This window comes from Magnolia sinica, chromosome 2 (genome assembly GCF_029962835.1).
Source record: "Magnolia sinica isolate HGM2019 chromosome 2, MsV1, whole genome shotgun sequence".
NCBI classification, from domain to species: Eukaryota; Viridiplantae; Streptophyta; class Magnoliopsida; order Magnoliales; family Magnoliaceae; genus Magnolia; species Magnolia sinica.
Genome location: NC_080574.1, coordinates 59170550 through 59196506, shown reverse-complemented (window position 1 = coordinate 59196506; position 25957 = coordinate 59170550). Strand labels below are relative to the sequence as shown.

The following is a 25957-nucleotide window of genomic DNA, read 5'->3' as shown; positions in this document are numbered from 1 at the left end:
ATAAGTGTATTATGTAGTTAGTAGATGCTAATTAGTTTATCATTCATTCATTCTTAGTTTCTAGCTTCTGCTTCTACTCATTTCCTTTATTAAGCATCAAGATTGAACACATTTACATCAAGATTCAAGACTTTAAGAAAGGTTCAACTTTCAATACTTCAAATCAAATTCCAAAGTTGAGACTTCATTTCAAGAATCAAGATCTTAAAATTGTAACTCTCTCTCTCTCTCTCTCTCTCTCTCTCTCTCTCTCTCTCTCTCAATTGTAACTCCAAAACTAAAGTGAGACACTCTCTCCCTCTCTACATCAGTATAACAGCATTTACTATTTAGTAACTAATTTGATATTTAGTAGTTACTACTTAGTAGTTAGTTAGTAATTAGTATTTAACTAGTAGCTAGCATATAGCTCATTTGTTTGTTTCATACTTTCATTGTTTGCCTAATACACACTTACTTATGCACTAGTACACTACAGTCACTACTCACTACCTACTATCCAATGTCATCATGTCTTCTTCCCAAGCTTCTATTATGAAACTGAAGCCAAATGACCCAGGTTGAAAGTACGGGCACTATCGAAGTGTCAGTGAAAAGTTCAAGCTAGAGTGTGATCTATGCAGATACATAAGTTCCAGTGGTATTGGCCAGCATAAACACCTTGTGCACACATCGAGAGCAAATGCAAGAGTATGTCCTCATGTTACTCTAGAGAATCGTAAAGAAATCATGAAGTACATGGACAAGCATGCTCGAAAAAGACATGACACAACAACTACTCCAGAAGAATTTATTGAGAGATAAGCTTATGAGGACATCGATGTAGTAGATTTGGATGAATCTACCCACCTATATCCACAGGGTGATCTATACCGGCCGCCAAAAGTGCTTGTGAGCATGGGCCTATGGATAGGTGGTGTAGAGACTACATTCGGAAGATGAGGTTGACTAAAGGGGTAACGGCAAAGGACCCGCCCAAACCACTTTAGAAAACTGATATAAGAAGTGTGATCTGACAGTGGGGTGTACTAAGAAAAGAAGAAGAAGAAGAAGAAGAATGATAGAAAAACCACAATTCAGTACAATGCAAAGTAGTTGTATCAAGCTAGTGTAGCTTTTAACACAGTGAAGATGAAAAGTTTCAAAGTAATGGTTTAAGTTATAGGTCAATATGGACCTGGCTTAAAACCCCATTCATATCATGAAGTGAGGAAGAGTTGCCTAAAAAAAAGGTGGAGTTAATAGAAACTTTATCTACACATACAAAGAAAGTTGGTAAATCTATGGTTGTTCGTTGATGGCCGTTGATGGACCGATGGATCCAGTCGGACATTGGTAAACTTTCTTATAAACTATTCAACTGGGACAATGTTTTTAAAGTCCGTGGATGCATTGGCCCATTCCCACACGGCCAATTATTTATTCAAATTGTTAGATAGTGTAGTTAAAGAGGTAGGAAATGAATATATTGTCCAAGTCATCACGGACAATGCAACTAATTACACAGTTGTTGATCACCTTCTTATGAGGAAGAAGCGATTTTATTTTGGACACCATGCACGGCACATTGTGTTGATTTAATATAAGAAGATGTAGGTAGGTTGTATCTTAAGGTAATTAATTGCTAGGGCTAGGAGAATCACGATTTTTATGTACAAGTATACCCTTCTTCTCCATCACATGAGAAGCCACCTTGGGTATAACTTGCTTCTTGAGGTGTACACGAACCGAGCTAGCTCGGTTAGCTCGCTCGACTCAACTCAAAAAAGCTCGATTCGACTAGGTTCGAAGCTGAGTTTGAGCCGAGTCAAGCTGATTTTTTGAGCTCGAAAATACCCTAACCAGAGCTCGAGCTCCCCTCTTTCAGTCTCTCTCTCTCTCTCTCTCCCTCTCTCTCTCTCAAGCGCTCACCTTGGTCTTCCTCCCTTTGATATTGATGTTGCTCACCAAGTGTTTGATGAAATGACCCAACGAAGTGTGGCTGGTGGCAAGGAAGGTATGTATATGAAACCAATACCCTTTTTTTCTTGATTTTTATGTTGCTTAGAAGGTGTTTGATAAAATACCTCTAAAATAATTGTTGCTGTCTTAAATACAGTGAGATTTTGAAGGTGCACACCAGGTATTTGTGAAAATGCTGCACAGGCGAATTCGGCTCGATCTTGGCTCGAACTCGGCTCGAACTGGCCCTTTGTTTTAGATTTCCAAGAATTAAATTTTCCTTTTCTCTTATCAGATGGTTTTTTAATATTTGTTCTTTTCTTGTTTTTGAAAATTCTATAAAAATTTCCTAGCTAACATTGCCATATCATCTTCATTTTCTTCAAAATCAAAATTAGTTTCTTTTGAAAGAGATTTAGAAGATCTAAGAGCAATGGACTTAGCTTTAGGAGCTTTAAAATTCAACTCATAAGTTTGAAGAGAACAAACCAACTCCTCAACCTTCATAATATCAGTATCCCTTAATTCCTGTATAGCGGTAACCTTAAAATTGAACCTATCAGGAAGAGATCGCAATATTTTTGCGCAAACCTTACTTTCAGGGATTCCATCTCCTAAACCCCACATGGAGTTCACTATGTCATTCAGTTTAGTATAGAAGTCCATGAAAGATTCATTTTCTTCCATACGTATCTCTTCAAATCTAATTGTGAGGATTTATACTTTTAATTTCTTGACAAAAGTTGTTCCTTCATGTGTCATTTCGAGAGTGTCCCATGCTTGCTTAGCTGTATCGCACGAAATAATTCCTTTGAATTCATCAAGCGATAGAGCGCAAGTTATGCCATTTAAGGATTTAGCATTAGCACTGCTTTCACTTTTCTGACCAACAGTCCATAAATAGAATGCAATTCCTCTCATATATTTGGTTCCATCCTCGACTACTACTTCAGTCATAGGAGGTCTCCATTTAGTCACAGTGGCTTGCCATACTTTCATCTAAGAATTTGAGAAAAATCTTCATTCTGGCTTTCCAGTGTGAATAATTAGATCCATCAAAAAGAGGTGGCCTGGTAATAGATAAACTGTCGAAATTTGACATTATAACGCTCTAAATCTTAATTCAATGAGGTTAATCCAAAAAAAAAAAAATAGAGCAACATGCTCTAATACCACTTGAAAAGGAGAGCTTAAGAAGTCCTGGATGTGGGGTGAATAGGATTGTGCCAAATAATCGAATAAAGTACTGAATAATAAATAAATCAGAAATCTCAACTGCCTAAGTATTGAGACGTTGATTCCAAATGATTCGTAGAACAACCTTCACCTAAAAGTTCAGGCAGGACAACCTTATTTCACGAATTACTTTAAAATCAAAATCCCAAACTTTGCAAGAGTAAATAAAAATAAATATTACAATCATTCACCACTTGAACTGAAATGTAAAAACAACCATTCACCACATAAAAGATAAAAAAACATTCACCACATAACTCAGAGAATTATAATGGTTTGGTGTGTCAATAACTGTTCTAAAACAGCCACACCTACTCCACTCTCAAAATTACTCTTCACATAATCTTAGCTTTTACTATGAAAAAAGTTTTCTCGGGGTCACCTTCAAAACCTGATACACTTGTGATTTTATTGGGCTATCACAATCAAACCCCTCACTAAGATTTTCAAGTTATCTCAGACAAAACCTACGCTGATATTTTCTGGCTATCTCAAAAAAACCAAATAAAGAATTGAAGGTATACTTATCTTCACCGTATAAGACGTATCCAAAGATGAAGCTGAAGAACCGTTTTTCTTGAATGTCGATTGTTCAATGTTCAGTCAAATAGAAAAGGTCCAGGGTTCTATTGATTTCAATCAAGTTCAAATCAATGGCTACTTGAGTTAACTCTCTTAAATCTCAAAAGAAGAGTAGTATTTACTCTCTTTAGAATCAGAATAAAAGGATTTGAGATTAAGGGAATTAAACAAAAGCTATAAATAAAATTTATAAATACTGTTCAATAGCTTGCTAATAATTGGAGCCTCTCTCTCTCTCTCTCTCTCTCTCTCTCTCTCTCTCTCTTGCAGAAGAATTTTGATAATAATAATTGATATTTCAGATTGAGAAAGAACCTCAATTTATAAGCAAAGAAGTTGAATCTTCGACTGGCCCGAGGTAGTCTTTGACTAGTCTAAGAAGACCGGAATCGGTTCAACGGATTTCAGATTGCACGGGATAAGATCTATCCAAACTTCAACTAGCCCTAGGACCAGTTCGACTAGTCAAAGAGCTTTGTTCGACTAGTCAAATTTGGTCTTCGATTGGTCAAAGATCCGAAAATCTGAAAAGATGTTGTTGCTGGACTTTGAGCCGAATTAACTCGGGCTCGTTGAAGGTCAAGCTTCGACTAGTCGAACCAATAATTCGACTGGTCGAATTTACAACCAAAATTCGGTTTTGCTTCGACTTGAACTCGGACTAGCCGGAAAACTCAGACTAGTCGAACCGAACCTTAGGCTGGTCGAATTCCAAGCAAACGTAAGTATAAAAACCCAACTTAAATAATTTTTTTAAGCACCTAATCGTAAGGTCTTTCTAGGGTTTTATACTACCTGAGATATGTGAAATATTTGAACTTCTTTGTCTTGAACTCGATCACTGACTTCATCATGACTTATGAGCTTGATCTGATACTTGAATATCAGTTGATCATTAGCTTGATCTTCTCTTGACCTTGAGCTTGATCTTTTCTTGATCTTGGACCAGTCTTGAAGATCTCTTGTCAAGTTGTTTTGACTATACGAAATTTGACAACAAAAGTGTGCTTTAAGCACTTACACAGCCCCTCATTAACAGAATCCATTTCCTAGGGGTTGCATTCCTAGGAGCTAAAATGACCCCTAAAATTTCCCCGATGTTTCCTCAAGACTGTGATACATTACTTGATACATGTGATATTTCTCGACATTGCTCACAATATTTCCATATCCCTAGGTTGTGATACATAATAAAATACCAATACTTCGAACTGGTGAGAATTTCTCAATATTTTCAATATGGTGGTGGATGATGTCAAGATCAATTGCATTGTGGTTCAAAGTTTGAGATAGGGGTTATAGTGGTAAGACTCATGGGGACTTGTGGAGATTTGCATTTTAGCAGTATTAAGGTTGAGAGAGAGAGGGAGAGATCTGAAACCAAGAATGAACTTGAGAGAACCCGAGAGAAAATCCGAGTGAAAAATCAAGATTGAAAGAAAATTTAAGAGAAGAACCGAGAGGGAGAGAAAAATTGACAGATGATAAGAGTGAGAAAAAATCCGAGAGAAATCCAGGAGGGAGAGAAGATCGCTGATGCTGGACAATTAACCACTTGCTCTAAGAGCTCGAACTGATAGAGCATGGAGAATTAATCCCTTTATCTTATAAGCCCAGGCCCCACATCCATGGGTTAGGTCCTCAGTCGAACCCTCCTCATGGGTCCCAAATCACATGGGTTCCGCCCCCTCATGGGCCCCAAATCACATGGGTTCCGCCTCACACGAGCCACCCACCCCGAGTGTGCCCCTACATCCCACAGGCCACCCACTCGAGCCCAGTGTGAAAATGCCCTTGCATTAATCACAAAAAGAAGTTTCAAGGACATTTTATTTTATTTTTGAAGACACAGGGTGTCCCCACCTCTTTTTGAAGTGAGACTAATCCATGCAGATACACGCAATCACCCACAACCACGTGTATCAGGTAAAGCCAAGGAGGGGAATTGAACCCTCACCTGTAGGGAGCAGACCTACGGCAAAGACCATTCGCCCAAACCTCGTTGGGTAAGTTTTGAGGACATTATGCTCATTGAGAGGAAAAAGGAGAGATTGTTGCCACATAATCGAAAGAGGCAAACCTCCAAAGAGGAAAATCGAAGGTTTTACTACTCACAGCACAAAATTGTTGTTGCAAAAGAGACCTCATCTTCTGGTGTGCATTTTCCTAGCAAGAATCTCCCTAAACGTCATAGAAGGATATCCACTAGGGGTTTGAGAAATCTTTAAAATCCTGGGTCAAGGAGTTCAGTGCTGGCAAAGGTGGGGTGGTCAACCGTGAATCTTGGGACGAAGCCATGTGTCATCCTTCATTCCGGCATCCGTCATGGGGGAAGAATGGACTCTCATCTCTCGGTGGCATCCTCCAGGCAAGTTAGCCTCAACACCAAAGTTTGCTTCCTCTCCCACTCTCTTCATCTCGAACTTTCCTAAGGACAGGTGAATACATGGCTCATTACGGTCCAGAAACAATTACCCGAGGCCCAAAGAGGAGAGCCAGGAGCTCAAAGACCATGTTACCTCTCTAAAACCAATGAACCACTACCCTATCTAATGCAGGATGGTTTTCTAACCTATGATGATAGATGAAATCATATTTTCAGTTTAAAACATGAACCACAAAAATATGAAATTTCAGCAACCTCATCATAAACCAAACAATAAATCAAATAAGCAATTACATGTAATCCTAGGCTACCACATGCTCGTACGAAGGAACTACTAAGATGTTAATTCAAAATAGGCCAAATGGAATTAAGAAATTCCATCCAAAACACGAGGATAGAACTATTTTAAAGGGAATCACCTAAGTCCTAGGGGGATTCTAAAGGATTTTAGGTTTAGGGAAATTAGGATTAGGGTTAGGTTTTGAGTTTAGAATTTGGGGAAATTTGAAATTAGGGTTTATTTGAAAGGGGGATCTAGGGTTTTAGGTTAGGGCTTGGTTGAAGAAACAAGAATAAGGGTGTAAGAAAATGGCTTAAGCGAGGTCCACAAAACAATCCGTATGGGCTGTCCGTACAATCGTACGAACGTACGGATTCACATGTACAGCTAGACTTTTTGTTTGGGCATAGGTTGGGATGTTGGGATGGTTAGGTTTTAAGAAGAAAGGAAGAAAGATAAGGGAGAAGAAGATTTGAGAGGAAAAGAGAGAGGAGATGAGAGAAAATACATTTGGAGCTTGAGAAGAGCAAAGAGATGGTGAACAAGGCTTCACACCAAAGTAGTTTTCATTCAGATTCACACCGAATGAGGTTTCACACTACATTCTCCATAAATACAAGAGAGATGAGAACTTCAAGCTTTTTCATTAACATCACTTTAAGAAAAGAGTAGGGTTGGACGTCCAAGCCTTTATAGTCTAAAAGTTAAGTCTTTTACAAAAAGACAATTAATAAAAAACATGTTTGTTTTTAACCCCCTACCTTGTAAATTACAAATACCCCATGGTAAAAGCATAAAACCAATAAAACATGTAAATAAAATCTTAAAATGTAAACTAAGTGCTCAAAACAAAAATCATTATAATCCTAAGACATTAAGACTATACGATGAACTCAAAATACGTCCACGATCACAACGGGCTACGATCAAGTGGCATCCAACGGTCCAATCGTGAAGTCATTGCGATCCAACGGTCTGAAAACATACTCCACCCAACCCACAAGCTATGTGCGTCTTCGGCTCCTCCTCAGGACTCGAACAAGTAGTCGCCTAGCCACAAGGACATTGGGGCTCGGAGCCTCCTCTGATATGTGTGTAATGCCGTCCATGATGTGATGTCCCCGTCACTATTCCTGGAGGAGGTCAGTAGGTCCATGGTCGCTCCTTTAAAGATGTTGTGGTTGTGGTTGGTCGATGATTGACTCCCTTTGGGGTGTTCCCCACAAGGACTAGTTGTCTCTCAACACAGTTGGCTCCGTAGGTGGCATTCTAGTGGCCTGGGATTCTAGAGCTTGGGTGAAAGAATACGCTTTGGTTGGGGCATTCTTTGTTTCTATGGTCATTAAAAGCCCTTCTTCTAGGTTTAAGTGGGTTTTTTTGGCAGTCTACAACCCTTGTAAATGTTCCTCAAGGCACCTCCTCTAAAACGACCTAAATGCAATTAGAAGTAGATGGTCCCTGCCCTAGTTCCACAGAGGAGACTTTAATGTCATCCACTTCTCCTTCGAGAAGGCGGATGATAGCCGCCTCTCTAACAGTATTAAGTCAATCACTAACTAGGTAGGCAACATCGATCTAGTGGATCTCCCCCTTTTGTATGTTAAATACACCTAGCCAAATGGTCAAAATCCCCCTATCCTCTCTCGCCTTGAAAGATTCCTCATCCTTCCGATTGGTTGCACACATTTCCTAAGGTCTCTTAGTGTGAGCCTCCCCGTCCTATCTCTGATCATTGCCCGATCCTTCTAGATTTTGTCGAGGCCAATTGGGGGTCTAAGCCCATCAAATTTGAGCTCTTGTTGCTCGAACTGGAGAGCTTCTCTTCCTTGATCATTAATTGTTGGTCCTCCATTTCGAGTGATCCAGTGTTCGTCCTTAGCCAAAAGCTTAAGCTCTTAAAAAATAAGTTGGTTAGGAGGAAAGAGCCCCTTGATGGTATCAAGGTCGAAGTTAATACGCTCCTATCGGCCATTCATCTTTTGGACACTAAGGAAGAATCCGACTTGCTCTCCCATCAGGATAGACCTTCGAGAACGGCTCTCTTGGTCAATTACTCAAGCAAAGTCAAGCAAGAAGAGATCAAGTGGAGACAAAGGTCGCATGCTTTGTGGCTCAACAGAGGAGATAAAAACACTCATTTCTTTCACTACATTGCTAGTGCGAGGGCCCGCAGCAACAAGACAAGTAGTGTTTTTATTAACGACTCCAATGCAGAGGACGAGCAGCAAGTTTGCAATCATTTTGTTTCATTCCATAGCAACCAGCTATCCTCTGAAGGTTGGACTCAGCCCAAATAGAATAATCATACCTTCCCCAGATCTCTGTCGAGGAAGTCGAAGCCCTTGAAGCCCCTTTCTCTTAGGAGGAAATCAAGGATATAGTGTTTTCCCTCGACAAAGACAAAGCTCATGGCTTGGACGATTTTCCTTTGGCCTTCTTTCAAGTCTTCTAGGATGTTGTTAAAAAAGATTTAAGTAGCTTCATCTCTAAGATCATGCAAAAAAAAAAAAAGTAGCTTCATCTGTAAGTTTTCTTTTTATTTCTTGACTAGTAGGAGATTCTTCCATAGCTCTTATTCTGAAAATTGAAGGTACAGCCTGCCTTAAGGATTTCTAGCCCATTAATCTGTTTGAAGCCTTAAGCAGGATGTTGGGGAAAGGCGAGTCGGCGAGCCTTTTTAATCGTTTTAAGGTGGTGCATTCGGGCCCTTTGCATCCCACATTCAGTTTGCTTACAATACGCCCCTCTTTTACGACGTTTCTGAGACCGTTGTCGAAAATCTCGGAAAATCATCCACTTTTTGGAGGTCATCTCTGGGCTTATGGTTAATCCCTTTGAAAGTGAGATGTTAGGCATCATTCTTCCTCCGTCAACCCTTTCTCACTTAACGGCGGTGACGCGGGACAACTAACCACTTGCTCTAAAAGCTTAAACTGATAAAGTGTGGCGAATCAATCCCTTTATCTAATAGCCCAGGCCCTATATCCCATGGGTTAGGTCCTCGGCCGAACCCCCCTCGTGGGCCCCACATCACATGGGTTCCGCCTCACATGGGCCGCCCACCCTGAGTGTGCCCCAGCATCCCATAGGTCACCCCACCCAAGCCTAATGTGAAAATGCCTGTGTTAGGCGGTCTTCAGTTGCAAGGCTATCTCCTTTCCTTCAATATACCTTGGCCTTCCCCTCTGCATCGGGAAGTTGGCTAAGCACCTTTAGGATGTGGTCATCGAGAATGTCAAGTGGAAGTAATCAACTTGGTCGAGCCGTTATATGTCTCTTACAGGCCGCCTAACCCTTATTAAAGCTACTCTCTAATCTCTCCTCCTACTTTCTTTCATCTTTACCGTTGCCTTAAGTTGGTTTTACTTGGGCTTAAAAGGCTTAGACGAGAGTTCCTGCAGAATGGGAACTATGATGGGCACAAATTCCATCTCAGCTAGTTTGAACTCTGCAAAGCCCTCTCAAAGGGGGGAGCAAGCATCCAGGATCTAGTTGTCTTTAATTATGCCCTCCTAGGCAAATCAATTTGGCATTTTGGCATTTTGGCAAGTAGCTGGTGGAGAGAAATCTTAGCAAAGAAGTATGGCAATAAGGTTGGGGAATGGTTCACCAAACCTTCCTCCCTCTATAAAGCCTCTGTTGTGTTGAAGGCCGTAGCTCTCCTAAGGCCCCACGTGCAGGAAGGTGTCTCTTTTGGCCTTGGTAACGGTTTACATCCCGTGCTGGATGGATTGTTGGATTTTTGAAAGACCTCTCCTTTCTCTCTTCTCCTATATGGCCTATGTTGTCTTGAACCAATTTGTTTCTGTTGCCTCTTGTTTCTCTGATGTGGGGTATGGGGCATGGGGTATGGTGCCCTCCTTGTAGGAGATCTTTATTAAACTTGGAGCTGGAAGAATTCCTAGCCTTCTGGAACTTCTACGGGGAGTTCATCCTTCTCTGAGACTACCTAGTCTTTGAACCACTCTGGCAAGTTCTCCATTCGATCGTTGCTCAAGCTCCTTAGAAAACCTTCTGATGTTGTCGAATGCAACTTCCCCTCTTTTGCTTGGTCATACAACACTCCCTCGAAAATCGCAACTTTCATTTGGTTTTTAGCTAGGGAGAGGATCCTAATTGATGACAACTTACAGAGATAAGGAATGGTGTTCCCCAGCATCTGCTTGGTGTGCCTAAAGGATGCGGAATCCATCAATCACCTTTTCGCACATTGTTCCTTTGCTCGCGAGATCTCGTCTTCCATTAGTGATCACTTCCACACCTCTTGGGTCATGCACCCCGCTCCCGTGATCTGGTGTTCGCTTGGCAAGCAAAGGTGGACACATAAAGACCTTAAAGCTATTTGGCGTCTATCTATCATGGCATTTTTTGAGGCAATCTGGAGAGAGAAATTGCCGATGTTTTCAAAATTCCTCTTCTTCTCGAGTGCTGGCCCTATTCCTCGTCTTACCTCCCGATCTTGAATCGCAGTATTCTTTCCCTCTTTCTAGGCTTTTAATTACCTTGGCCTCTATTTCCCAGTCTTGAGTTGCATAGTTGCTTTGGCTTCTTTTTCAGTTTTGTTATTGTTTTCTGTTTTTCTTTTGTTGTGGTTTTGTTTCCTTGTTTTTCCAGTTTCCGATCTCTAGTTTGTTTTCTTGTCTTTTGGCGCTCTCTAATAATAGTTCTTCAATCTTCAAAAAATGAAGGGAAAAAAAAAAAGAAAAAAAAAAAACCCAAGATGGAAGGAGTGGAAACATAACGACATCAATAGCAGTGGCCCTCAAAAGAACAAAAGCGAGGATGTTAAAATGGGCTAATGATGTTTGCAAGATGAACACTAGCAGGGCAGTGCTTTATATTCTCATGGTTCGAATGATTCTCATAATCCAACTTTTTCTTTTATTGTCATTTTTTCTAGTATTCTTTCTCCTTCTCATCTCTTGGCCCTTTTGTAGTGGCTTTGTTGTTTTGTCCATAGTCACATTCTCATGCACAAAATACAAGGTAACCATTGTCTCACAAATATGAGATCTCCACTTGCTATTCAAACAGAAACCCTAAAAATGGAACCCATAGAATCCATTTTTCAATAGTGTTCATGGAATTCATCATTGGCTAATAATTACATTTTTTTTTTTCTTTTCTTTCCCACTAATCAAACAGGCCCTTCCGGTTATTTGTGGTGTAAACCCACATATCTATCCATTTTATTATCTGCTTACTCCAATCTATGCCACAAATTGCAGAAGAGTGCTACTATGGAGCATACATGGTGGTATTTTATCTTCAAAATTGGTATGTATGACAATCATATCCTATTAAATTCCATTCCATCTTTGCACCATCAGTAAAGTTGTATGGCACAAATATCATGCACAAGAATCAGGAATGCTTTGTATCAATAAAGAACTCTTAGTAAACATGGTTAAACCCATCTATAGTGTAACGTCTCGGAAAAATCCGTACAAAAATCCGAGTATCACCTCAGGTAGAAATCACTAAGGATCGAATTTTGTAGAAATTAGGCGAAAATTAATTAAGTACTAAACTGAATGAATCGGAGAATTAGCTCAAACCACTTTCTATATGAACTGCAAGACCCAAAACCATTAAGATCGCTAACCCGACATTACCTAGAAACCTAGGATCAATCTCAAAACCCAGTTACTCTTGGGAGCACATTGAAACTCCGTATCAGACCTGGACCGCGCGTCGAAAGTCCGATAACCGCAAAACTATAAGGCTATGACCACCTTACTGGGTTTGACAACCATCATGGGAATCCAGTCCAAATAGTATTAAAAAACGCACAACTTGAGCCTGGAGCGAAGTGTGTGAGAAACGCGAATATCCTCAGAAAATGAACTCAAACTTAAGTGAATTGGGCCGTTCGCTTGCATGCCAAATTTAGGGTTTCAGACCGTCAAATTCTAACCCAACTACACCCTTCGATCGGGAAAATTTCTCTGCACCCATTATTCTACTTGTGGCCCTGATTGAGAGATGATGACCGTCGAACTGAAACAGGTCCTCCACGGTCGATCTACAAATTCGATCGGACCGAAATCTTAACCTAGCATAGATCCATTATCAGGGAACTTTCTTCAGACCGTATGCAAGCAATGGCCCTCCAGATGAGCTCCGTTGGCCCGAAAAGTCATCCTTTGGCTATGCCCTAAGTATACCATGGTCATGGGGCCATTGACATCACTTCTGAGCCTATATAAGGACCTAAACCCACCCCTCTCTCATTCCATACGAATTTTCCTAACCCTAGCAGAGAGAAGAGAGAAAAGAGGAGGAAAGAGTGAGGAGAAGAGAGAGAGTTCAGGAGATCGTTACTGGGATTCATTCTCACTGCTCCTTGTGTTGAATCACCACCCCACTGTCGCTACACCATCGATTCTAGCTTCGATTTGGGTAAGGAATCCTAACCCAAATCTCGTTCTTGGAAACCAAATAGAGGAGTTAGCGAAATAGCTAACCTATTTCAATGTTTAGGTAGCCGTTGTGCCGTAGATAAGGACGTGGTGTACGAACCGAGTTCGTATGGAGCGTACCGACGAAAGGTGCGGACTATAAACGTTTAGGTTATGGTTTTCAAGGCTTTCAATGTCAGCAATGATTTATGTCTGACTTAATTGCTACCATATGATCTTAGTTACGACGTTTTTGATATATTGTGTATGTGTAAACTAAGTCGTATACTAAAATGCATTCCATGTGTTTGTTGAAATATTTGAATGAATAGGAAATTATGATTTATACTTCCCATGACTATTAATCTAGAATTTATGTTTGTTGTACGTATGACAACTCCTTGGTGAAAGGACTTGCCTGATATATGTTATAACTAATTTATTACATGTATTCGGGAGGTACCTTAGCTTCCCGAATCTGCTATATGAATAGGCCTAATCAAGAACTCGGCTAACACGTGCATGCAACGCATTGCATGTGCTTTGGCGATGAAGGCACAGTGGGAGTAGCATGTGCGACCATGAGATGGTGTCACTGAGGGAGTGCAGGCGAGGGCATGCATCATTATAGCATATCATTCCTGCATTAACAAGAGTACTGAAGACATGATTGTTGTACTGCTTTATCATTACTACTTGATTGAATTGATAACATGTTAACCTTTGTACTATAGCTCCACTGAGTTGATCACTCACTCCCACTCTGGGACGGTGTTTTAAAACACCAACCAGACTCTAATTTAGATGCAGGTAGCGACGCGGCTTACATGACGGAGCCGGACTTCATGGATGAGGAGGAATTCTCCTATATGTAGCTATCAGGCGGGTCTCAGTAGACCTTGTTCTGACCGACGGGATTACAGGGATACGAACAGAATAGTTAACATGAATAACACCATGAAATACATACTGAACTTCCAATGTGCAATCAACTATTCTAGTTCCTTCGTTCTCATTTTAGTGCACCTGACTCACCAATCTTTGTTGGGATTTCAGAAACTTCGCTCAATACTCTTCTCAGCTTCAAATAGTTTGGAATTGGCAGTGTTGTGGGCAATATATAGTTGCATGAAGTGTGACGCAAAGCAGCGACAGATTCCGATGAGAGAACAGGGTGGCATCCACTTCAAAAAGTTTTCAAGTATAAATAGGTAGGAAGCGGGAGCAGCAACGCATCTGAAGTGCAATTTGAAGCAGGAACAACACTAGTTAGAAGGATCATGCAACTAAGCATTGATATGGAATGAGTGAAACAACGGGGCTTTCGACAACAGTTCCAGATCTTTGGGATTTGGTTTTCTAAGGGTAAAGAGCAGGGTCATGCCTTAGGCCATGGGACTTCCCCATTCTATGGGATGTAATAGGGAAGTCTTGTTGGATCATCCAGCATCCTTGTTAAGATTCTCACGGTGGCAAGTTGGGGATGGAATGATCTCTCACCATCCGGATCCCTTCTGGTGCCACTTTTATGCTCTTTCTAAATTGTGTAATAGTTCACAAAAAAACAAAAAGAAAAAGAAGGAAAAAAAAAAACAGCAAAGGTCTGGACTGGCAAGATATTCGATGTATAAGCATCTGTAACTTAAGTAACCCACGTCTGATAGCCATGACTTTCTAACATGAAGGGAGAAACATTGGCAAGAAAACAGATTGCAGTTTTGAAAAGTATAGAAGCTGTAAAGAGGCATACAAACTAACAGAAGCAACATTTAGAGCTTTGCCCTACAAACCTGGACAGTCGCAGCAGTAACAGCATCAAGAATGGTGTTGGTAGTATAGCTGTTTGATTGCAACCTTATGCGCCTTGGCTCGAAGTCAACAGAGCTTTTAGCCCAAAAAGTATAGATGGACGAATCATTTACCTAATTGAGACAAACGGAAAAGCCTACTTGTCAACAAAAAGAACGAAAGAAAGAAAGAAAAAACAAAAACAAAAACAACAATATTGAGGAGATAATAGCAGAAAATAGAAGAGAACAAAACACCAAACTGAAAAATAAAAGCAAAAAATGCAGCTAACTTACTTCCCATCTTGTCACAGTCTCAAGTGGGTATATTCTCAATGTTCTACTAGTACTTGGGTCAAGCATACGAATTCCGTCCAGTCCAATCTGAAAAGTAGAAATAAGTCAAAAGTATGAGCCCAACCCAACAAACACAATGAAAATATAAAAACTAAATGGATTTACCGATGATATATAATAAGTGAAAATTTATAATCAGTCACTGGTCACAAAGGAATAGACCACCCAAAATGAGATTAAGCAACAAAGAGGCAGTTTAAATCTTGAAAAAAAAAAAAAAAAAAAATCAGAACAAATTTCGATCTAAGTCTATCACAACATGACGCGGATTTAGGACATTCATGCACCATAGCTATCTAAAATCTATAATGCATGTTTCCTAGAAAAGAATTTTCAAATTGGCTTAGATCTTATTGTATGTATGAACATAAAGTTGTTGCTCTCTCTCTCTCTCTCTCTCTCTCTCTCTCTCTCTCTCTCTCTCTCTCTCTCTCTCTCTCTCTCTCTCTCTCTCTCTCTCTCTCTCTCTCTCTCTCTCTCTCTCTCTCTCTCTCTCTCTCTCTCTCTCTCTCTCTCTCTCTCTCTCTCTCTCTCTCTCTCTCTCTCTCTCTCTCTCTCTCTCTCTCTCTCTTTGCTCAGACCCAAGACCTGAATGCTGATACACACCCTGTCTAACATTGAGATATGGCCTTGAACCCTACGGTGACTGTCATGGCTGAAGAAATGAAGAAGTATATTGAAAAAGTCGATAAACTCTGGAGCTGCACCTCACTTGGAAATGACAAAGAATAGAACCAGCTCCGAGACACTCACCAGGGTGCCCATTTCTCCAACTTAACTGTAGCATTAAACCAACTTCCTTCATATGTGCAATGTGTAAACATTTTTCTTTTGCAGAAAATTTCACAACCCAGATCTCTGTTACCATTCACAGTTTCCTGTCTACATGACAATTTGATCAGAATAATCAATGTACCAATGTATGATCTACAAGATTTGAGTAATGCCAGGTATCCAGAGAAACATGCGAAAGACATGAGTATTTCACCAATTAGCACATAATAACAGGAGAGCTCTGACTTTCTCTCTTTTTTTTTTCTTTTTTTTTTATCAATAAGGTTTAGAAACGAGGCGCAAGGGCAAGAAACAACTCACAGAAAGAAGCAACAATGGCATTACAAGAGAACACTCGCCCAACCCCAAATGGACTTGTCTATCCTGTGACCTGATAATTCTTTCGATCTGTTGAAATCAGTGTTTAAATAGCTAGACCATGTAGCTTACACTATGTAGAGTAGCTTAGACTTAATGCTACATAGCTCATGAAAATAGCTTACATGCTAATTTACATATGCTACACAGTACACAGCTTACGCTTCACACTATGTAGCTTACACAACAAGCCATTTTTCACTAAAACCATCATCAAAAATTCCCTTCATAACCTTTCTTAAATGCCAATATCATTCATAAGACAATGAAAGAAAGACAAGGTACAACAATAATGCAACCACAGCCAATAGGTATGGCTTTTGGGAACTTAATGCCCACACCTCCCTGTTTTAGCAGTTTACACACCTTCCCCTCCAATAAACTAGAGTTTGCCTCTCTTCTGCCACTTGCAAAGAAAATTCCTTTGCAACTGTTAACGTAAAATAAATAAATAAAATTCCCTTTTCAACTCAAGGCTTACTTCAGGTCAGTAGACAAGAGACCAATCGATCTTGGAACAAAGCAAGCCGAGACTCAATGGAGAGCTCTTCAAAATACTTTCCAAGAGACCAAGATTGGTTGATTCTAAGTCCGGATAAGTCAGATGTTAGAGTCTTCAAGACTGAGAAGTCCCCAGCATCATTCGAGCATCAAATCTTCTACTTCAAAGACAAGGGCCTCAAACTCCCAATTGTGGAGCAGTTCCTGTGGGTGCGGCCCAGGAGCTTGAAGGTTATCTAAATAGGTTTCTAGAGAGCTCAAGTTTGGCTAGAACAGAACTATGTCAAGGGAACTACCGCTTCATCTTTGCGAGCATACAAACCCGATCGAAGAATTGGAGGCTCTCATAGCTCATTATCACTCGGTGATCATTTTTTGTAGGCCAAGTAGACTCCAATGGCCCTAATTCCATGCTAGCGTGAAAATATATCCAATTATCTTTCCAATGGTTCCGAGATCACCTCGATTAGACTGGTAATGAAGGAGATGGCATTTTACCAAGATCACGCATTGCTGGTAGTACGTATACTTATCGAGGCGGATTATCCGTCATTGGCGAACCACGAAGTGACATGTGGCCGCCACCACGGATGCAATACAATTGTCACCTAGACCAGTTCCGTGTGGGACAACTGTTACTTGTAACCGCGTGGATCAATTAGGTTCCACCATGTGTCGGTGTCCTCATTTCAAACTCTTCCTCGCCCCGACTTGCCAAAAAGAGTAGGTTCTGAGGTGATTTCAAGAGTTTTGAGTTCGATTCTACATGGGGCAACCGAGTTCGTGCACCTCTACTTCAAGCCAACACATGGAGACTCCAGATCTGTGCACACAACTTGGTGATTGACGCATACACCCATGGGGTTGGCACACTCTCCTCTTCAGTTGGCGCACTCAGGCAAGTGCACCTGGCGCATTCTGCTACCACCCAGTGCACCGAGGTACATTATCGATGCACCCTCCCGTGTGCCCAACACTATTTCTTGTGCACCCAACATTGTTTCTTGGGCGCCCGGCACTGCTGTCTGTGCACCCAACACTGCTGCATGTGCACCTAGCTAATGCAGAGGCATTTACACACCAGGCTCAAGTGGGGTGGCTTGTGGGATGCAGGGGCATACTTGGGGTGAGCGGCCCGTGTGATGCAGAACCCATGTAATGTGTGGCCCCACAAGGGGGCTTTGGCCGAGGACCTAACCCATGGGATGTGGAGCCTAGGCTATGAAATAATGGATTGATTCGCCACGCTCAATCAGTTCGAGCTTTTAAAACAAGTGGTTAGTTGTCCTGCATCACTAGCTTCCCTGCATCCTGCACACTTCCCCTTTAGCCTTATGGTTTCACAGATCGAACAGATTCTGATTTGGGCGAACCTTGGCTTGTTGGAAAGCTTGAGGAATTTCCTTTCTAACAAGCCTTGAACTAGCTCAATCTAACTCCAAATAAGGGAGTTATGAGGTTTCCTCCAAAGCTATGTGATGCAGCCGAAGCAGTCAACGCACCGTCATGCGCTAGGTGAAGATGACACGGTGTATTCTACCTTAGGGAAAAGGGTTGGATCTTTCAAATGAAGTCAACTCACCTCGTTCCAATGACAATTGAGGGAGATACAAGCTTTTCATTGCAAATGTGCCTGAACAATGCAAGGCGCATCGAGTGCAATACTAGTGACTTCTCACCAACATTTGACAATGCAAATGACCTCCAATTCAAGTGATTCAATGTGTGTTGGAAAGCTTAGGCAATTCCATTTCCAACAAGCTAAAAAACACCCGAACCAAACATTGGACAACAAAGTTATATCGTAGGTGCAATCTAGAGTGAGCCAATCCACCGCTACCAGACGCCAACTCACCTTGCAAGTGCACCAGCACCCCCAGTAGCACCTTGAATCTTCTATGTATGTTGGGTTTCAACCTTACAGACTCCTCGTGATGTTCCCAGTAGTGGTGCACATGGAACCAGTAGAACCGGTAAACCTGACCAAAACTGACCAAACCGCACGATTTGGTCCGGTTCTGAAGTGCACCAATTCTCGATTTGGGGTTATGTAGAACCGAACCAAACCGTGAACCGAACTGTGGAACCGACTTTGGAACCGAACCTGGAACCGACCTTGGAACTGAACCTGGAACCAAACCTTGAACCGGACCATCCCAAGCAATAAATATTAAAAAAATAATATTATTAAAAAAATATGCCCTTTGATTGTTTCCGTAAACATATTTTTGCACACCTTACACAATATCTAAACCACTCATCAAATGAATCACAACATGAATGGACATGGGCTAGATTATAATTTTAAAAACTGCAAATGGGTTGTATTATAAAAAGCCCATAACCGTAGCACTGATCCAGAACCGAAGCGGTTTTTACGGTCCAGTTCTAGTTTCGCACTAGGGTGCAAACGGTCCGGTTTCGATTTTGATTTTCCTGAATCGTTAGGAATGGTTCGATTCTGGTCTCACCCCATAACCGGACTGAACTGACCCGTGTGCACCCCTAGTTCCCAGACCACCTAACTCGCTTCTTAGGGATACGATACCCCTTGTGCTCGTCGACATCCTCCAAGCCACATGACTCAGAGGTTGCGTACTTGCCTCGCACTAAAGTCACCTGAGAGACAATGCCAAGGTGTGTGAAGCCCCTTATAGCGGAAGCCGACATCTGACAATGCCCAAACTACATTTTGATCTAGACTATCTCCGAGCATTTAGACAATATTCGTCATTTGATGGTTATCTAAGCCAACATCATGCATTAGCATGCACATATCTCATCCATCTTCCACAGCTTAAGAGTTGAACAAAGATGAGATCATTTGGTCCCATTCCTAAGACAAAGAGACCCCTGGTAGCCCCAACTAGTTGTTATGCACCCACTGATTGGAAAATATCATACAGACTCCCGGACCGGAAGCCAGTGTTCACTCCATGAAATCATATATTCATTATCGATACGGGGCCGATACGGGCGTAACGGTCAGCGCCGTAACGGTCGAAAAACGGCCATTTTTTTTTGCATTTTAAGGTCCGTTTTTGATGTTTTTTCGAAATTTCTTGCTTCCAAACTCCTCCTCACTCCTTCTACTGCTAATTTCGACCAACCTTGGGTGAATATTTGAGGAAAAAACACATTATATTGGCGGATTTTGTTGAATCAAAGCTTGGTGGGCCATTTTTCATAAATTTGTCAAAAATAGGTATTTATACTTTTTTAATATGTTGTGCTGTTTTAATCATCTCATATGATGTGTTAATCATAGTAGAACATGTTAATATGCATTTTACAGATTTGGGGTGCCATTTAATATTTTTAAAATATTTTTTTCTATTTACGCATGAATTTGCCCCTTTTTTTAAAATTCAAAAAATCAATTTTTAATGATTGTTTTGCTGTTTTAATCACTCCATATGATGTGTTAATCATAGTAGAACATGTTAATGTGCATTTTACAGATTTGGGGACCCATTTTATATTTTTAAATATTTTTTCTATTTACGCATGAATTTTGCCCCTTTTTTTAAAATTCAAAAAATCAATTTTTAATGATTGTTTTGCTGTTTTAATCACTCCATATGATGTGTTAATCATAGTAGAACATGTTAATGTGCATTTTACAGATTTGGGGACCCATTTAATATTTTTTTAATTTTTTTTTTTATTTACGCATGAATTTTGTCCCTTTTTTTAAAATTCAAAAAATCAATTTTTAATGATTGTTTTGCTGTTTTAATCACTCCATATGATGTGTTAATCATAGTAGAACATGTTAATGTGCATTTTACAGATTTGGGGTCCCATTTTATATTTTTTAAATATTTTTTCTATTTACGCATGAATTTTGCCCCTTTTTTTAAAATTCAAAAATCAATTTTTAATGATTTTTTTGCTGTTTTAATCACTCCATATGATGTGTTAATCATAGTAGAACATGTTAATGTGCATTTTACAGATTTGGGGTCCCATTTTATATTTTTTAAATATTTTTTCTATTTACGCATGAATTTTGCCCCTTTTTTTTAAAATTCGAAAAATCAATTTTTAATGATTGTTTTGCTGTTTTAATCACTCCATATGATGTGTTAATCATAGTAGAACATGTTAATGTGCATTTTACAGATTTGGGGTCCCATTTTATATTTTTTAAATATTTTTTTCTATTTACGCATGAATTTTGTCCCTTTTTTTAAAAATTCGAAAAATCAATTTTTAATGGTTGTATTACTGTTTTAATCATGCCATATGATGTGTTAATCATAGTAGAATATGTTAATGTGCATTTTACAGATTTGGGGTGCCATTTTATAATTTTTTAATATTTTTTTCTATTTACGCATTAATTATGGCCCTTCTTTTTTAAATTTAAAAAATAATTTTTTAATGATTGTTTTACTATTTTAATCATGCCATGTGATATGTTAATCATAGTAGAACATGATAATGTGTATTTTACAGATTTGGGGTGTCATTTTATAATTTTTTTCTATTTTCGAATTAGTGACTTTATGTTTTTATTTGCTTATATTGGACAGGTTTTGCCTTGGAGCTTCTTAGGGTTTAGTTAGAATATAAAACCATCTTTATTAACATAGGTCATACACTCATACTCAAATCTAATTATCTAGTGTCTACCTAAGCCTAAAGAAATGTCTGGATCTGGCCAACAACAAGTTAGTGATGATATTGGATGGCAACATTGTGAGAGGGTTGGTGGTACTAGGCACCAAATTAAGTGCAAGTATTGTGATAGACTAGTGACTGGTGGAATTACCTGTCTCAAACAACATTTGGCACATCGAAAGGGTCAAGTTGCGCCATGTAGTAGAGTACCGAAAGAGATAATGCTTTTAATGCAAGCTAGTCTGGATGAGTCGAAGGGTAAACGTGCTGCTATACAAAAGAAGAAAGATGATATTTTGGATGCAGCTCGACAGGAAGTGTTTGGTCCTGAATATATGGGCATTCGTGATGAAGATATTATTGATTCCGACGAAATTCAGATCGAGAACTTACTATAGCTAGGAGAGAGAGCTTGCGTCTAGCTCGTGAAGAGGAAGAACGTCGCCGCATGTTTGGCACGCAAGGGTCAGTGCGTGATACAGGGGGGGGAGTGGGAGTGGGAGTGGGAGTGCGACTGGAAGTGCAACTGCTTCTGCAGGTGGGGGTGGGGGACCTGGGGGTGGGAGTGGGGGGGGTAGGTTTGGTGGGTTACGACGTATGTTTGGGAGCCGACGACAGACATCTTCACATGATGCCCCTATACGTTTGGATGAAGAAGTAAATGAGCCTAGGAGACCCTCTATTGATCCAATCCTATTTAGGAAAGAATCAACTAAACAAAAGAAGATAAAACAAATGTGGAGTAGAACTTCCGTTGAGAAATTAGGTAGAGCAGCAGCAAAGTTATTTATACATGCCAACATACCTCCTAACGCAGCCAATTCTCCATATTGGCAGGTGGTAATTGATGCAGTAGCAGAAGCAGGTGAAGGAATAAAAGCTCCCACGGCTAAGGAGATTAGGGGGAAATGGACAGATGTAGAGTATGCGGATGTGAAAGCATACGTGGCTACCTTTAAACCTGTATGGCAAGCCAGAGGATGCACAATCATGTGTGATGGTTGGACTGGCGCAGCATGATCAACTTCATGGTATACTACCACTTAGGAACTATATACCACAAGTCAATTGATGCCTCAGAGGCAACAAAAAATTCTACTTATATTAATGGACTAATGGATAAAGTTGTGGACGAGATTGGAGAGGAGAATATAGTGCAGATTGTGACAGATAATGAAGCAACATATAAGCTTGCAGGACATATGTTGATGGATAAGAGAAAACATCTTTTTTGGTCACCATGTGCTGCCCATTGTATTGATCTTATATTGGAAGATATTGGGAAGAAGAAGAATGTTAAGGAAATGGTCGAAAGGGCAAGGGAAGTGACGACGTTTATTTACAACCATAATCAAATAGTTGCAATAATGAGAAAGTTTACGAAAGGACGAGAGTTGTTGAGGCCTGCGGCGACTAGATTCGCAACAAACTTTATAGCATTAGAGAGTTTATTCCAGCATAGAGAAGAGTTGAGTGAGATGTTCGCTTCCCGAGAATGGCTCAACACAAAACATGGGAAGAAGACATCAGGAATACCGGTCGAAGTTGTGAACACCATACGGGACAACAAATATTGGAAGAAGGTCAAGGCGATCCTAAAGGTGATGGAGCCACTAATGAGGGTACTCCGTCTTGTTGAATCCGATGAAGCACCTACCATGGGCTTCATATATGATGCCATGGATAAGGTAAAGCTTGCAATTCAACGTGATTGTAGAAGTTGGCAGACTTATTGGAAGATGATCGACAAGAGATGGACAAACCAACTCCATCACGATCTTCATGCAGAGTTACTACCTAAATCCTAGGTATAGATATGCCCAATCATTTGTTGCGGATGATGAAGTTCGTGTCGGGCTAAAAATGTGATAAAGAGATTAGAGCCCGACTTAGATCTGCAAATAAAGGCATTAAATGAATTAGATACATTTGGAAATCGCCTTGGTAGCTTTGGAGATGCTCTTGCATATGCAGTATCTAGATTGCAACCGGCCGAATGGTGGATTAATTTCGGAGAGAGTACGAAGGCTCTCCAAAAATTGCAGTAAAAGTTTTGAGCAAGACAACATCTTCCTCTAGCTGCGAAAGGAATTGGAGTTGTTTTGCGCTCATTCATTCAAAGAATAGGAATAGATTGCTAGAACATTAGATAGACTTGTCTTCATGCACTACAATATAAAATTAAGAATGCGACGACATCATAGGAGCATTACAGCTACTGATGACGGAGACTACTGTCCAATAAACTTGGATAATATTTATGATGAGGATGACCCACTTCTACCTTGGTTGGAAACAAGGGAAAAACAAATTGAAGAGGATAGTGAAGAATTGGAAATTGATGACCCAGAAATACGCAGAGCGCAACAAGAGTCGTGCAGATGTGTTGGACCCAGTAAGAGGGGCAGCGTTTATGCCACGTACAGATACGGCTCAAGATCAACAAAAGAGTACGAGCGGTGGTAGCGTGACCGTGTCGGATGAAGACGATGACCCCCCTGCCCCTGGTGCTGGCACTTCTGGTGTTGCTCAGTGCCCTATACAGCCGTCTACAGATCATGATGTCGATGAACAGCGACGAGGTGGTACACGAGGTCGGACTTATGAGTGTACCGAGTCACGATACAGCCAGCAGGAGGGTACAAGTGGTGCACCGGGTCCGAGAGGTTCAGAACATCAACAAGCTCATGGTCTTGGTTATTATGATGGATATTCTTATGGTGAATTGAATTATGATGGTTATACTGAGCCTGTTCCATCACATTCATGTTGGAGTAGCCCTCCTGATCAATATCCATATGATTATAGATATCCAGATCCAAATCCAAGTTACTCATCACAGCAGACGCACTCTCAATCTCAAGATTCTCAACAGCCTGAGTATGGGCACCAGTATGGCTATTCGACGGGCACTGGTAGATATCCTTATTCCGGGTCAGAGTCGTTGCCTAGTCAGGATCAGTCATCCTCTAGTTTCGTTGATCTAGTATTTCCTTATGGCACTGGATATTATGGATATGTAGCACCTACACCTATCGGACATCCTCTGCCTGATGGTGACGATGACGATGATGTTGAGGTCGAGCAACCACAAAAAAGCAGATTTTCATTTTGGTGGTGACTTGTGAGTATATATTTGTGTTAAGGTAAGTATTTGTTGCAGCAGACAGCTCACACAGTATTATTGCAAGAAGCCATGCACACACTTGACACCGCCGAACTTGTATTTAAAATAGCTCCCCCGACAACCAATCAAGTAATCCTTAATCAAGTTGCAGGGAGTATATCAGACACTACTAATTTTTTATTTTTTATTTTTTAATATTCTTGACTTGAGGATGACAAGTCATAGACAAGAATCACTATCACAGTCACGTGCATGGTGCACCACACTGCACAGGACCACAGGTATGTTCGAGAAATTCCTCAAAAATAATTGCAAACACCTGATGTAAGATATTTTCATTTTACATTCATTCTAATATATCTATCATTGATAGTAGATAGTTAGAAAATTAAATATATGATCAAATTCAGGTTATCTGGTTCATAAATTCATCAGACGATCCGATACAACTTCTCACCAAAGAGTGGACCGTTACACCACCATAAACATGTTCCAATTTATAAATGAATGCATATTTGGAATACTTAGAATATTCTGGATTTAATCCATATTTTTTCATATTTTTTTGGCAAAAAAAAAATTGCGCCGTTACGCCCCCAACTAGTTGTTATGCACCCACTGATTGGAAAATATCATACAGACTCCCGGACCGGAAGCCAGTGTTCACTCCATGAAATCATATATTCATTATCTGTCTCACTTATATGTCTACTCGCACAACATAGTGAGAAAGGCAAAACTCTTGAGAAAGCAATAAACTAATACCACAAGCTTAGACTCCCTGTCATATGGCCCCAATCCTAGCTAAAATGACATTGCCATGAGCTCCCTGTCTACCATGCTAACTTAGTCTTACATACGATCTTATGATGCACCCCCAGGGCCAACAACATATTAGCTAGACTCGAGACTAAGTCAAATCTCATAAGTCGATAACGAGAAAGACCATATAACTCACTAGCATACCGACTAAGTGATCACCTATCTTCTGGGCCCCGCCCAATGCTCAAGTGACGAACTTATTGCAGCCCGTGCTATGGACACAATGCCCCGAAGGCTAAGTGATCCCTTTAACAGCTAAGGTTGGTTTGTATAACATGCATCTTACATCATGCACTACATTATAACTCACTAAGCTTTGCTTTAGAATCAAGAGTTATTCCCCTAGAATGTAATCAAGGATTGTGACAAACCATAGCCTGGAATGTACTTGAATCCAGAGAAATAAAATAGCCCTTGGTCTTCTTGTGCCTTCTTTATTGTGTATGTATGAATGTTATGTGAATGTTTGTGAAGAGATCCAAACAAATCAAACCCGTGACAAATCTGCATTATCAGTAACCTTTCCTATTTGCCAATGGTACTCATAGGACAATGAAAGAGAGACACAAAGTACAACTACAATGCTACCTTAATCGACAAGTATCTCCCATCCATGCAAATAGCTCTCTCCATTCTCTCAAATATCGGACCCTAAACTCTTAACAGATTAATCCTTTAACAAATTCACTATTAGAAAAGGACCACATCAAAGAACATCAAGATAGATGTCACAGACCGAGATTTCGACTCTCATGGACA

General features: G+C 40.4%; 1 protein-coding gene across 6 annotated transcripts in view; it reads right to left on the bottom strand.

Moving 5' to 3' along the window:
- The window catches only part of LOC131237139 (protein FREE1-like), a 53644-nt gene that overhangs the window by 18215 nt on the left and 9472 nt on the right, over nucleotides 1-25957 (bottom strand). For all 6 annotated transcript variants that reach the window (XR_009167062.1, XR_009167061.1, XM_058234805.1 and 3 more), the window contains exons 2-3: nucleotides 14911-14997; nucleotides 14617-14748 (exon numbers count right to left, since the gene is read on the bottom strand). Coding sequence is in view for 4 of the 6 variants with exons in the window: in XM_058234805.1 (XP_058090788.1) it covers nucleotides 14617-14748; nucleotides 14911-14997 (219 nt within the window). In the remaining 2 variants the exon portion in view is untranslated. The remainder of the gene's footprint in view (nucleotides 1-14616; nucleotides 14749-14910; nucleotides 14998-25957) is intronic.